The sequence below is a fragment of the Acinonyx jubatus genome, chromosome D3, assembly GCF_027475565.1.
Source record: "Acinonyx jubatus isolate Ajub_Pintada_27869175 chromosome D3, VMU_Ajub_asm_v1.0, whole genome shotgun sequence".
Taxonomy (NCBI): domain Eukaryota; kingdom Metazoa; phylum Chordata; class Mammalia; order Carnivora; family Felidae; genus Acinonyx; species Acinonyx jubatus.
The window spans coordinates 84,350,186-84,365,812 of record NC_069392.1 but is presented as its reverse complement, the minus strand read 5'-3'; the positions used below and the strand labels follow the sequence as shown (position 1 = coordinate 84,365,812).

The 15,627-nt window shown below is 40.9% G+C and overlaps 1 protein-coding gene across 1 annotated transcript in view; it reads right to left on the bottom strand.

The window, feature by feature from the left end:
* Positions 1-1,715: 1,715 nt before the first annotated feature.
* DOK6 (docking protein 6) overlaps positions 1,716-15,627 on the bottom strand; it is a 365,783-nt gene continuing 351,871 nt past the window's right edge. Inside the window, exon 8 of the mRNA XM_027069157.2 lies at positions 1,716-9,067. Coding sequence (XP_026924958.1) covers positions 8,928-9,067 — 140 coding nt within the window. The 3' untranslated portion in view covers positions 1,716-8,927. The remainder of the gene's footprint in view (positions 9,068-15,627) is intronic.

The following is a 15,627-nucleotide window of genomic DNA, read 5'->3' as shown; positions in this document are numbered from 1 at the left end:
AGTTTTGCCATTTGGGGGGACTATTTGATTTTTTTTACGTTTATTTATTTAGTTTCGGCGGGGGGAGCAAAGAGAGAGGGAGAGAGTGAATTCCAAGCAGGCTCCACACTGTCAGCAAAGAGCTGGACACGGGGCTTGAACACATGAACCACAAGATCATGACCTGAGTTGAAATCAAGAGTCAGATGCTCAACCGAGCCACCCAAGCACCCCTGGTTTTGTTCTTCTTAGTACATTACAAATATAGTGGAGTTACTATTCCTGGGCTGTGCCCTGTCACATGAATTTATTAAATATCTTCTTGGATGTCCGCTCCAAGTTATACACACCTTTGCACTTTTCATGAAGACTTTCCCCAGCAAATATAGTCCTCATGATTTCAATAGTGAGAAAAAAGAGGAAGATAAATCCATCAAATTCACATCACCAACTTGTTATGAAAGTGGCACCAAAAATCCATATCCGGCTATGTTTTGTTCAGCATTCAGAAAGAAGGGGCATTTTTGTCATCACTGCCCCTCCCAAACATGTTCCAAACTTGTACTGGCTGCAGAGAACTGAGAGCTCTCCTACAGTTTTCATTGTTTCTTCAAAGGCATGACTTTGGCCAGATCCACCCCGTTTTAGCATTATGACTGCTCGATCCAGGCTTCCTCCCTCACTCTGGTGTCTCTGACCATCAAAGACAGATGGAAGGCTTGGTACTCTCTTTAAAGACAGGACTCTGCAAAAGGAAGAATACTACTAATGAATCTAGTGAACTAACAACAAATGCCTGGCTAATATTTAAAGATTAAGCTTGAGAAATAGATTCTGTAAATGTATTTCCAGACAGGTTTAAATCCAAGGGACAAAGGATTCAATATCATGGCATGGAAAAGAATAAAGCCATCAATATGGAGTGTGGTCATGACTCTACACATTTCATCTCTGATGTGAAATCTTTGTCTACCAAATATTCATTTTCAGTAATGTTCTTTGGTTGTTAAAGGGTGAGCCCAGCGCTGGAGGGAAAGTTGTTTTCTAGCTTTGTGACACCGTGAAAGCCACTTAAAAACTCTGGATATCACTTCACTAGAAGATAAAAGTATTGATCACCAATGCCATTGTCATATTAATATTCTATGATTCCAACAAACCACGGTCGACCTAATAAAAATTATATGTTATAACATAAGATTAGGAAAACACTGGGAATGCATAATAAGTTCTCAGTAATCTTTCATTTAATAAAGGGCCTTCTTTTACTTTATTTTGAAAATAACAAACCAATGAATGAAGGAATAAGTGACATTCTAAAGGTTAGGAAACTATGATTGTCAAAATTCTGTTTAATTACATAGTTACAGTTCATCACATGATAATAAAAATGTAAGGAAATCATATAATATTATAGTGCTAACAATATTAAGTAACACATGGGTAAAAACCATTAATTTAGATGTTTAAAATCTCAATCACGCAAAGCTGTGATGTAAAGTAGTATTTTTCACCTGTTTTTTGTAGAGATGGAGGACATTTTAATATTGCACAACTGTAAGTTACCCTCCTTGTAGCCATATCAGTTGTCAATTTCTTAGAATTATGAGTAAGACATTCATAAGGATTGATTGGGGTGTCTATTCAGGATTGAGATATAGAAACTATGAATTCAGAGGAGGTAATTCTTGAACTATGTATTTCATTTTACCAAGGGGAAAAATCACGCAGACAGATTTAAAAATAATGTAATTTCCTAATTTTATTATTGCCTCATTATTGTAACATTTTCTGTTCTGCCAGAAATTCACATTTAGGTTTCAGGGACAGCTATTCCTTTGCATTCTGTTCCAAAGGTGGCTCAACTAGTATTTAAGTACAGACGCCCCCAACCTATTATTTATCTGGAATAAATTGCGACCAAAAATAAGGTATGCCAACTCATATAATTTCCAATAGAAGCAAATTTGTAATGGATATTTTATTCCTTAACAAGGGCCTAAGCGTCCAAAGTTATTTTTTTATCAAAATAATCATAAACATTATATTTAATCAATGACACATGACATCTCTTTACAGTATAAGACCTCACACAGTATAAGTTAATTTAAAAGAATTTATAGAAAGAAAACATATAACACATAATTTAATATATTGTGAAGATTCATAAGGATAAGGATTCCAAAAGATGGGATAATTCTGGGTGGATCCAGGAAAAATATAACAAGTGTGGCACATGTAGAGTAGGTCAAAAGTAAAAAAAGTGCCTGTGTGTGTGTGTGTGTGTGTGTGCGTGTGTGTGTGTGTGCGTGTTAGGGTTTGTGTGGAGAAGGTCCAAGGGGCCTCTGCAGGTCCTGGGAGTTCTGTTTTCTGTAGTAAGGATGATACTGGCCTTTACGCTCATTTATTGTCAGGGAGTAGGTGGACTCATTGTTGTGATTTATATACTGCCCGCTGTTACCAAAATAATATAGAGTGCGTTATAACTGGAAAGAATCCGTATTCTCTACTTCAGGTCTTCACAAAAATTTAGAGCCTTCTTCCCACTGAACCCGCTGATAATAATAAGCATTGTTCTTTGAATTACGCAATAGATATGTAAATCTGAATTTGATTAACCAAATTATTTCATATTGACCTATATCATGCTAATTTTTGATTTATATTTAACATCAAGATGCTGTTGTCATTTTATTCTTCATGTTCCTTGCCTTTCAGTCCACTTGGCAGACAGTTAACGATACTGAAACACCCCAGGAGCCCTCTCACATTGTTTTCTTTGAGAGAAAGTCTGCAGCGACTTTTGAAAGAAAATAATTGAGTCATCATCTCAATTCACCTTATTTTAGTGAATTTAGACTTTTAAATTTCAGATTCCCCAAAATAAGCAAGTCTTAAGAGGCTGTGGATCGTGAGGGTATTAGGGAAGCAATCTGATCCCAATGTGCACACAACTGCCAGGTCAGGGTAGATCCTTGCCTTACTGTATGCACGATTCTGTGCACACAAAAAGGGCTGGTTTTATGCTCTCTTTAAGTGGAAAAGCATCCTAAAAGCAAAGAACAGATGGAAAAAGTTCATTGTATCAACAACTAAAACTAGCCCCAAATAACTATTAAAAATTTTAAGTTTATTCATTGTTTTTAAAATTAGAATAGGGGATATAGTGTTGTAGGGATAGAAGAGAAGGTAAAATATAAACTTATTAAACAGAATTATTAGAAGGAAGCTGTAATATTTCTATTACAGATGTACTTTCCCTCGCCTTTAAATGCGTACAAGATATTAAAATCTCAAACTAGGGAAAAGTGTATGAAAATCATGAGTAAAGTGTGGTTTTCATATTACTTAGTAATTTTAACCTAGTTCTCATTTCTCTAGACTTCAGTTAAATAGTTGTCTAATGAAGTGTATAAAGAAAAACTTGATATGCAAGCTATTTCATTATAAAAAGAGTCATTTTCCAACTTCAATTGCGAATGGAAGATTTTTGAAGTTCACATGAAACAAAATGTAGCCCCGATGTTATCTAACAACATTGTGACAAATGCCATAAATAATTAAGCCAAAGTGCTACAGAGAGATAAAGATCCCCGAAATAATAATCACGATTACAATATGATGAATTAGTAGGAATACAAAACATATACACTTAATTTATTTTTTTACTTTGACTATCACTTTAGAATAAATAGGTTTGAATCTCCAACAAGAACTGGGTGACAATGTAAGAGTCATAGAATTTATACCAATCATTCATGACCTACAAGACTAATGATTTGCCTCATAAAGCCTCTCTATTGACATTGTTGGTGATGAGTCCAAGAAGGGTTAGGAACGTCTGAAACAATTGAGGAGACACTTTAATGTTCCAGGGCCTATTTATTTAGAGGCCATGTGGCATTTCTCAACTCCCACTATGTCTAAACGGGAGACAAGATAGAGACAAGGAAACAATGCTGGACCAGGAGCCTGGAAGTGGACAAAACTACTGTTTCTTTGCCTTTGAATAAGTGACAACATCCAGGTTTCCTCCTGAGTAGAGTGTAACCTGGGACCTTTATTCTACATGATTGATTCCAGAAACCAGCTAGCATCCTGCCCATCTAGAAAATGTGCCCAACACGTCATGATACTTCCATGAGAGTCTGTAAACTAGCTACTGCCTCAACAAGTTGTAATAATTGTAGAAATGATACACCAAAGGTTCACATTCTCAAGCAAGAAAGTAAGGATCTGTGGTAGTTTCAGGGAGAAAAGGGTGGGTTAATCTTTCAAACACATTCATGGGGAATGCACACATGTTGCTCTCCTCAGACATATTTAGCCCCCAGCCAGTGTCACTGATAACATACTTTCATTTGGAAACCCTAATGACGTTGGCCATACAAAAACGATCCTCAGGTTACTGAAGAGACATCTCAGTGTGGGGATTTTGTTACGCATTCTTTCACCTTCAGTAATTTTCACTAAACCTAAGGAAGCATAATGGTTGGTAGTTATACGTTGTCTTTCTGTGGTCACTTCAAACATGGTGAAACTGACGTCCTCTTTCAATTGCATGCTCAGTACTGGGTGAAGCTAGTCAAAGAAGGCCAAGTCTGTGATATGGAACCGGGGTTAGAATGTTCAGAGAGTAGAGTCTTAGTGTTACTTCGGACATTTCATTGGAGTCTTTATAATTTTATCTAAATTGCTGCCCTCCTAAACTGGTCCTGTCCTCCTCTTCCCCTTCATGGGAAATTGCACTCTATACATTTCATAGGCTAGGAATTCATCCATGTGGCACATCACCTTGTATTATAATTATTACTGTAAATCTAGTGACCGATTTGTATCTATTTGGAGAAGACCAAGGTTGGGGGATAGTAACGTACAGTTAGTGATTGATAAAGTAATTTGAAATTGCAAGATATTGATCGACAAATGTTAATAGAATTGGAGAAAAATGTATCATTTTCACTTTGAGCAGTTTTAAGTATAATATTTGTTATAAGACCTAACGTGTTCAAGGCCTAAAGCTCAGCCCCACTGATTGTATATTGCCCTTTTATTGTGCTGTGTTATCATCATCAAAACTGGACTACAATTTTTTATAAGAATATAATTCGCTTAGCTTGTTTTCACATAGCATTAATGGTTGATTTTAGTCAGTGGCTCAAATCATCTAGGGAGTAGGGTACTCATGCTTTTTTACAAAGTTTTCTGAGATATTGGCCAAAGAATGAGGGGCAGACATCAATTTTTATGATGTGTTTTTAATATCTACTCTAAAGATACCACATGCAGTAAATAAATTGGATCTGTAAAAAGTATTAACAGTGTAACATTATTTATCAGTCCACTGCTTCTATATTGGACAGAAAGTATTAGTGGTTGACCACTTTATAGGTGATAAATGATTTTCAAACATAATCGCCCAACGAAGACAGAGAAAAATTGTACAAGCTACTAGGATTAGTACTCTAGTTACTACTTGGTGAAAAAAAGTGAGGTTTATTTTTTATAAATATGTTTCACTTTATTTCACATGCTCTATCAAACAGCATCTTCCCTAGTACATAAGTAAATATACATTTCTTATTTCTTTAAGTTCAAATTGTGGCAGTGGCCAGAACTTATTGATTCATAAGTATTTGCAACCTGCATAAATAACTTAGTTCTGAGTGCCTATTACTCATTGGATGAATAAGTGAAAGATGTGTTTCCCACTCCCCTCCCCCCACCAGTGTGGTCAACTATTGGGTCAAGGTTATTTTACACTTTTCCACACTTTAAATACAATGGGTGCAATAATTAAGATTTTCAGGAGAAAACTTGGGGACATAAAAACTGAATCCCCCTGTGTCATCTTTCCATGAGCCGTGTGGACCCTCCGGGCTTTCTCTGCTCTCAGAAGAGCCTCGATCACTTGTGTCAAGTTCCTTCACCACTGGTCTCTTCCAACCTGATACGGAAACTGTGATCGTCTTCATTCATGTGCCTAAGTCTGGTTGGAACCCCAGTGGGGTCGCTCTCAGAAAGAGCCAAAGGATGTCTTTGGTTCATAGCAACCCCAATTACAGGAGAGGTATAATACAATTTCTGAAGGGAGAAAAATGACTCACAAAGTAGAGAAGCCTCTTCAGTCAAAAACCTGTGAGCTCAAGTGAGTCGAATACATGTTTACGACCATTGTAATTGCTCCCGTGAAATTGGCTTCATGAAGTTCCAGGAGAGGAGAATGGTACAGTAACTTTTCTCTCATCTTTGGTTTTTGTAGAGGATTTATCTGCTTGTCATTTTTATTACAATGCACACTGCCATATGTCAAGAACAGTAGGCTAACTTAAATTCTCCTCTCTGTTCATTTAGCAATTTTAACTTAGCTATGATTACAAGTAGAGATGGAGGAGTACAGATGCTACAATAAATCTCCAGAAATGTACCGTGAGAGACTTTATAGCATTATTCTCATTGTGATACGATTGGGTTAAAGGCTTGGGAAGAAGATTTCTCTCACACATGCTTTTGATGACATTATTTTCAGAATGAACTGGCCCACGATGAGCCTGATCTTTGGTATCTCTTCAGTTAAGCTCACTGGTAACGATCCCAAGGAAATGGTGTTCTCGAAGCAATTCCATGCAGGTATTGTGTCTTCCACCAAATAGACACAAGAGCAGACTCATCTGATGAGCAGAATCCCCCCCACCCCCGGACTCCCTGTCTGTGCTTCTTGCACATGAATGAAGCTGAGATATGAACCAGGACCCCAGAGGGCCTTTCCCCACAAGTCTCATGTAGTGACTGTGGTCTCTAAGCAACAGCTCAACTGAGTGAGCGGGCGAGAGGCTTGCTCTGATGTGGCACCACTAGGAGCTGTGCTCAAATGGTCTCAGCGGGGAGTTGCTCTGGTGTGTTTTACTAAGGGCATTTCAGAAGCAAATGCCATGTGCTAAGTGATTCGGAGGCGCTTAACCCCGAAAGCTGGGATTTTAGGGAAGGCTGTATCACCAGCATGAGGAACCAGTCATCCGCTTTTCTGCTGGGTCAGCAAAATTCATGGTGCAGAGAGTTTGAGTAACTTTCTTTTTATCCCTGAAAGCTTAAGATAATTATTTTTCACAGCCACATTAACTCTTATGATTAGCATCTTGATGGGCTTTTCATACTTATCTGAGAGATTCAGAGTCTAGGTAGTTGCTCTAGGTGTAAATTTATCTAGGAGGGACCTAGAACCATTTCTATTCAATAGTCATTCTCTGAAATAGGTTGTCAATAGGCACTCAAGCTACGGAGAGAGATTTTAAAAAAAAGAAAGTCTTATTACAGATCAGCAAAACAAGTACCCCTTCAAAAGACCAACTTTAACAGTTTAAAGAATTTTGCCATTAGGAAAAAAAATGAAGTTTTTATCTTACGTGATCTGGGCTCACTATTCTTTAAACTTGCCTTGGAGTATTTACAAGCTGACCATTTAGGCATGTGGCATCAGATACTTCTAGGTAGGATAAGTTTTATTTTTACTCGAGTGAACTTCAAAATTAAGGGCAAAGTATCTTTGTTGACACTAATTAAATTAGCCAAATTCTTCAGTTCCCTTTAAACCTTGTAGGTTTGTCATTAATGTCAGAGATGAAAAAAAAATTATATTTGCTCCATTTTCTCTTATAATCCCAGCCAACCCATGTCCATTAAAAAGAAAGTAAAGCCTAGCAAATTCTGCTGACATAGCACATTACAAGGGACCAATGGCTCTTTGAGAACAGCATCTATAAAATTTTAAATAATTGATATCTATAATCCTGTGCCCATTGTTCTTCTGACTGCAAACTAGCTGAGTTCTTTTTAGGTGTGTGTATATATATATATATATATATATATATATTTTTTTTTTTTTTTTCCCCTTCCTTGAAAAACAGTTTCTCATTTAGAGTCTTTCTTTTTCTTGAGATTAAATGGAGGCCAGTAGGTGATCACACCCAATCCTTCTCACGTAGTTCAGAGGGATGGCCAGAGAGAGAAACATCGTCAACAAGGGAGTACGAGGCAGAAAGACAGCGTGGTAACATGGCATGTGGGACAGCTAGACTGCTTCCTTTGTTTTCCAGGGTCCCTCCTTCTCACATATCCGTTTATACTTGTCACAGGAGCAGACTTGACTACGTAAATACTTTTGCTAATAAAAAGCCTTTTTTTTACAGCACTATTTTAAAAATAGCTATTCAACATAACAATCTTAATTTTAATGCACCAAATTACAGTTTTCAACAATGTAAGTGAGCATATCCTGTCACCCTCAGCACACATTTGATATATACTTGTTAGATATACATGGATATAGCCATATCCATATCTATGTTTGTCTACAGATGCACACGCACACACACACACACACACACAGAGTAGAGCTACAAGGCCCTGCTTAACAGTGTGTTCTAAATCTCATTTTCCCTTAATTGTCACCGGGCTTATTTATATGGTGAGTTATGATGCCATTAGTAGACCTTGCTGGATTTGTCCCCATCAAAACCTTCCAAGCCATGTAGCTTGTGGTGGGTGACATTATGTCTAGGGACAGACCCTGTCGTCAGGTGGGAGGGCTGAGCCATGAGGACAGGGGTAATGCCCACCACCCAGGTACAACCCAGTGTGGGCAACTTCTCATGGTGCCCAGGCTTCTGCTACTGCCAGAACCAGGAATTTTATTTAAAGGACGATTTGGATTCTATTTTTGTAAAACATAGATCCCCCCCCAGCCCCCCCCGCCAAGAAATTCAATAAATAAAGGACTTAGCCACAGAGTCAAGGAAGCAGAACTCCAGTGTTTAACCTTCCACTGGGATTGGGCTACACCCGGCCCATGTCAATGTTACTGCGATCGGTCTTCCAGGAGGCAGAGGGTGCAGTGACCCTGCAAGCAGGTCCGGACAGACTGTGTCTCTGGTCAGCAGGCTCTCTGAGTGTCATTGAATGAGGCTGGAGCTGTAGCTGAACCCGTAGCTGCTCGACCGGGACAAAGACTGCTGTGTCTCTTCGCTCTGCTCCGAGGCGTAGCTGGGAAACGTCTGTGCGCGCGACATCTTGGAGGAACCAAAGCCATGACCTGAAAGGAAGGAAGGAAGGAAGGGGGGTGCTTAGAAACCCGTTCAGAGAAGCCAAGGGATATACCGAAAACGGACACACACACACACACACACACGGAGCCGAAGCCCGCAAATCCTCCAAAGAGAGCTCCAGGTAAGCATGCAGGTGTGGAAGACGGAGAAATGTGGTGCTGGACTCCTTTGTGGGTCACGAATGGGGTCGGTATTTTCCTCAAGTGCATCTTGTCAAAACTGCTGGAGGCCAGAGCTACGTAAATGTTCTAGGGATCTGAAACTTCTAGTATTCTTTAGCTATTGCAACAAAAGCAGAAAAGCTTTTCTGGAAAAAAAAAAAAAAAAGAAGTTGGTTTTGATGGAGAGCCTGGAAGCTGCATGCTTTTCTTCTCTACTCACTTTCAGGATACAATAGCAAATTACACACTTTCCTAAAACCTTTTTGAGCAGGCAGATTACACTTGATCCTAACCCGTAACCATCCATTATCAGGAAAAGCCTTCCCCGTTGTGGAGTTTGGGGCCCTGGCTTATCCTGTTGGGTTTGGGAGTACCTGAACCCCCTCCGAGATACGATTAGCCTAAATGATAAGCCTTTAGGGTCACTAAAATAGCCTAAAAGTCGATTCTTCCAGAAAACATATTTAAAGAACATTCTATCCACGCTTTTGCTACTTCAGACGGGTCCAAAACAGAAATGGTTACTGAAAAGCTCATCAGAATGCTGACCATACAGGGAGAAAGTGTCTCTGGATGGCTTCAGATGGACTTTCCAGGGGCTTCTCCAACCTTTTTTCTTAACTGGGAATTAATTATTCTTCGTACTTGGGAATGACAGTTATCTAACGGATGTGCTTAGCGAGCAGAGAAGAAAACTAGATCTTGTGTGAAGGAAAAGACATATCTAGTTGGATTTGTAATGTTTCTGGTCTCTACCAGGAGGAGTCCAGAGAAGAGAGTCTGCTAACACAGAAATAGGGACTATCTCGTCTTGCTCCTCCGGAGGCACTGTCCTTTGTGAGGTCATGCACCTAATGCCAGTTTCGTCACCAGGCATGTTTGGTGACTTGGAAAATATCCTTGCAGGTTCTGAAGCTTGGGATCCAGGGAGAAATGTAAATGAATTGGGTAATAAAAGACTAATTAAACTGGCAGAACCTCTTTGTTAAAAAATCGTGAGAGTAAAATCACTTTATTTTAAAAAATATTTTAAATTGATTTTTTAATGCTTATTTATGAGACAGGGAGAGAGAGAGAGAACACAAGTTGGGGAGGGGCACAGACAAGGAGAGACAGAATCCCAAGCAGGCTCTGCACCATCAGAGCAGAGCCTGACGTGGGGCTCGAACTCACAAACTGTGAGATCGTGACATGAGCAGAGCTCAAGAGTCGGACACTTAACTGAGCCACCCAGGTGCCCCCATAAATGGCACTTTGGAGTCACCATTGGGTTGGCCTAGTTCTCTTGTAGACTGAGGCTCCCTGTGAACAGGTTGGGGTGGGGAGATGTGAGTGTTGGTCTCTCCCTCTGGCCATGCCTGTGGTTCTGCCATCCAAGCCTCCTTCTGAGCTTCTGAACCTTTCTGCTCCCTCCCCCGACTCTCTCAGGGCCCCCTAACCACACTTCCTCTCTTTGTGCCCTTACACTGAGGGTGGTAATGCTGCCTGCTGTGGCCTGTCCCTCACAATTCCTTGTTGGTTCTGTGACTTGCCTCCCAGCACCGTAAATAATAGTCCACTAAACTCTCCTAAAATCTCAGCTGGGCATGTCTTCTCTTTCCTGGAGGACCCTGATGCTGCAAAGAGGAGCACTGGATCTGGGGAGAGGCAGAAAAGGGGAGAAATTAAGGGGATCTGGGGTACCCCTGGGGTACCATCAAGGGTGAGAACTCAGAGCTGAGACCAGGTATGTATGCTGCTTCTGCTAACTGTAGGTGTGACCAACATAGTGAGTCTCACTGTGTCTCTTGGGTTCTCAGTTTCCTTCTCTGCAAACTCCGGATGACATTCATGGTACCATGTGGCTCAACTGATTATGAAATCAGTGAATAGTAATGGAATTCAAACATGTTAAGTGCTATCACCATAGTGAAATGATCAGATGTCACCATTGACTCCAGCGGGGTCACCTCTATTGAATGGTCAGAGAAGTTCTCCTGAAGAAGGTGGCATTTTGACATGATATTTATGCGGCAAAGTTATGGCAGAGTCATCGGATATGGAAAAAAATCACTTAAAAGTTTCAACAATTTTGCCTCCTTATCTAACCATTGACTTATTGGATGATAATTCACAGGTCTTATGAGCGGAGATGCTGGCATTTATCAGCATAAACCAGCTGGATATTCTAATATTAATACAACATCCCTGGCCTTGGTTTTATCTCGTTATTAAAAAAAATAGAAATATTTGAAAGAGAGCAGGGCTGGAGAATACCTTTAATTCACATTACTTGTGGGCTAAAAGCTAAGGCTTAAGTTGTGAATTTGGAAGAGTCTTGGGCAAACGGCTTTTCACCCTAGAATCTCGAGTTGTAAAAATTCGATCGTGCAACTAATATTTGTGAAACATCTGCTACAACAGTTCAACACTCCAGAGGGGAGACGCGGCAATGGCAAGTGCAGTCCCTGACTTTACAAGGAGTCCACAAGCTGCTTTGGGAACGACGGTGTGGCCAAGGACAGACCACAATCAACACCACTGCCCTCTGCTCCCCGTGTTGTAAGGATTGAGTGGCACACCCCCTGGGAAAGCACCTGGGACTCAAGATACCCAGCAGATGCTAGTTTGCTCCCTTCTGTCTCCGCTGAACGGGTGCAGATTCGTGTTGGTGTTCTTGGCCAATGTCTGAGCTTTCTCCGCCACATCGGCATGCTGCCCCTCACGGTGACGGGTTTCAAATATTTCTCTCCTTCAAGGTCAATACTGCCTTCTTCATCTCTTCTACGAACAATTTCTAGTCTAATTGGAAATTAAATTGTGATTGTCTTTACTTCAACCATTTCTTTACACACACTTCACAAATGATGCTATTTAATGCTTATCACAAGAATAACATATCTCAATCAGAACCGTACATATGAAGGCTTAGTAAATGCTGTTTGATTATGGCAACAATGAGTATGAGAACAAAAGGGAGAAATGATTAAGCATTTTCTCAGTATTTATTTGAATTATGCCCTTTGGCACTGTTGATGAAAACAAAACAGAAATCAACTTTGTGGCTTAAATTAAACACTTGCTCGAATCGACTGTCCACAGCACTGAACAGAAACCCTATTTAAATGCTTCCGACACTTTCTCTCCAGATCATCCCCTGAAGACAAATAAGGTGAATATGTACCCTGGGGATGTGGGGAATTCTTTAACTTAAAAGCAACAAATATGTTAACGGTTGTTAGTCTATCCTAAAAGTCTTCCTGATTGATTGATTGATTGATTGATGTTTATTTATTTTTGAGAGAGAGAGAGAGAAAGAGAGAGGGGAGGGGCAGACAGAGAGGGAGGCACAGAATCCTAGGTGGGCTCCAGGCTCCGAGCCATAAGCATAGAGCCCAATGTGGGGCTTGAACCCACAAACCGCAAGATGATGACCAGAGCTGAAGCTGGATGCCTAACTGACTGAGACACCCAGGTGCCCCACAAAAGTCTTTTAAAATTTTTGTTTCTATTCCATTTTATATTCATGTTTGTTTTAATAGAAAGTAATATTTTCTACCCTTATTTTCAGGTAAACTGACTATCTGGGGAAAAACAGGTATTTCCCTGACAACTGGAACTATACTCTGAGATGACACTTCATAACATTCCCCTACTTCCTTCTTCCGATGGTCTGTGCACAATCCCCACACTGAAAACCACTGTTCCTTCCATAATGACAGAAATATACTGGATGTTGAGACATTGAAAACATTCACTTATGGGGCGCCTGGGTGGCTCAGTCGGTTAAGTTTCCAACTTCAGCTCAGTTCATCATCTCGCGGTTCATGGGTTTGAGCCCTGTGTTGGCCTCTGTGCTGACAGCTCAGAGCCTGGCACCTACTTTGGATTCTGTGTCCCCCCCTCTCTCTGCCCCTCTCCTGCTCAGGCTCTCTCACTCTCTCTCTCTCTCTCTCTCTCTCAAAAATAAGTAAACATTAAAAAAAAATTTTTTTTTTAAAAGAAAACTTTTGCTTACTCTCACAAGCCTATATGACTTCTCCCAATTCCAGAAACTCAAGCAGCACAGGACAAGGGGGCAAGATCACTCTAGCCGTAAAAGGAAAGCTTCCCTCGAGGCCTCCTGAAAGAGTCAATCCAGTAAAGGACTAGAAGGAACACAGACATAATGGAAAATGACAACCGAACCAGGGTGTGAGACCAGACTCATGTCACATCAGAGGGCAAAACAGAACGACAGCATGTTATCAATCACCTCCCCTTCCTGAGGGGGTGAGAAGTACGTTGTTGCCCGCACAGTTTCCGCTGCCGTTCCCTTTCTGGAAGCTCCTGGTTTTCTGTGCTAACGCTGACTGTATTCTTTACATAAACCATAAAGGAAATTGTTTCTTTGGGAAGTCAGAAGGGTCCCAAACATAACACTCATGCTTATTAATTGGTAAGAAATAACGGATACTTGATTTGAATTTATGTGTTTTATTGGTGTGCTGGGATCTGGGAAAGATGGAAGGGTGTTGTCCATTAAAATAAGAAAACATGGGGCGCCTGGGTGGCTCAGTCGGTTAAGCGTCTGACTTCAGCTCAGGTCACTATCTCACGGTCCAAGAGTTTGAGCCCCGCGTCGGGCTCTGGGCTGATGGCTCAGAGCCTGGAGCCTGCTTCCGATTCTGTGTCTCCCTCTCTCTCTGCCCCTCCCCCGTTCATGCTGTGTCTCTCTCTGTCTCAAAAATAAATAAACGTTAAAAAAATTTAAAAAAAATAAAATAAGAAAACATTTTTTTTTTAAGGCAGAAAAATAAAAAATAAAGCAGTTGCTTCATGAGAAACAGGACAGCCCAGGGTCAAGGCATCAACAACGGGGCCCAAGTAGACACCGAGGAGATGCCATCTTCAACAAGGGGTTTCTAACCACCAGAAGGAAAAGGAGAGGACAGGTGGTAGGTCAGGCCTGGACGCTGAAGGACAGAATGGAAGAATGGCTGGGGACGGGGGGGTTGCAGAACAGAGGTCACTAAGAGCTCTCCCTGCAGAGAATCATGGGCCCGAAGGGTTTTTTTTTTATGTTTATTTATTTTTGAGAGAGAGTGAGTGAGCAGAGGAGGGGCAAAGAGGGAGAGAGAGAAAGAGAGACAGAGAATCCGAAGCAGGCTCCAGGCTCCCAGCTGTCAGCACAGAGCCTGACTCAGGGCTCCGACTCACGAACCATGAGATCATGACCTGAGTCGAAGTGGGACGCTCAACTGACTAGCCACCCAGGTGCCCTGGGCCAGAAGGTTTTCATAGGTGTCTAATATCTGTATGTTCACCTGGAACTAGGCAGGAGTGGAAGCCAGACTAGAGGCAAAAGTGGTCTGGAGCTGTCGGCTAGTATCTCAATAACGACTTAGCTTATAGTAGTTATGCTTCGAAATGCCAGGGACTCACTGCCAACATCTTTTCTCTTAGCTGTATTTGAATTTTACTCAATTCATTCTAATTACGGTTCAAACCAGCTTATGTTTTAGTTTAATCTTTGTGCTCTCCTAGAGGACACTTCTGAAATTTCTGTGCAGATTCCAGGATCCTAGTACCTTCATGACCCTTGAATAGATTTGCTGGGGGTATTGAGGCTCGGGTTTGGTACATTTGAGCCAATGGGGGAATAAAAATCATGAGTTTCAGCCCATAAAGAACGTGATGTGTAGGGTGTCTGGGTGGCTCATTGGTTAAAGGTCCAACTCTTGGTTTTGGTTCAGGTCATGATCTCACAGCTCGTGGAATTGAGCCCTATGTCGGGCTCTGTGCTGACAGTGCGGAGCCTGCTTGGGATTCTCTCTTGCCCTCTCTGCCCCTCCCCCACTTGTGCCGTCTCTGTGTCTCTGTCTCTCTCAAGATAAATAAATTTATTTAGAAAAGTGACTTGTACAAGCCATGATATAATGACCACTGTTCATTAAGTGCATATTTCATGCAGACGTTAGAAATATTATTTTTAAAAATCCTCACATCGATTCTATAACGTGAAGTTGCATATCCTCATTCTACCTGTGGAAAAAAAACAAAACTGAAGCCTACCGGTGTTTAACGACTTGCAAAGCTGACCACTGGTAGAGCACAGAGTCAGATCAGATCTGGTAGGTAGAAACTGAAGCCAAAGCCCTGGCGACACTTTGATACATTTCCTCACAGAACTCTTTTTTTGTTTTCATTTTTTTGTCTCTCTCTCTTTTTTTTTTAGACAGATGGATTTTTCTGTTTTTATTATTTTGTAACTTTTATTTTTTATTAAAATTTTTAAAAAACATTTCATTTATTTTTGAGAGACAGAGAGAGAGTGTGAGCAGGGGGAGGGGCAGAGAGAGAGGGAGAGACAGAACCCAAAGCAGGTTCCAGGCTCTGAGCTGTCAGCACAGAGCCCGACGCGGGGC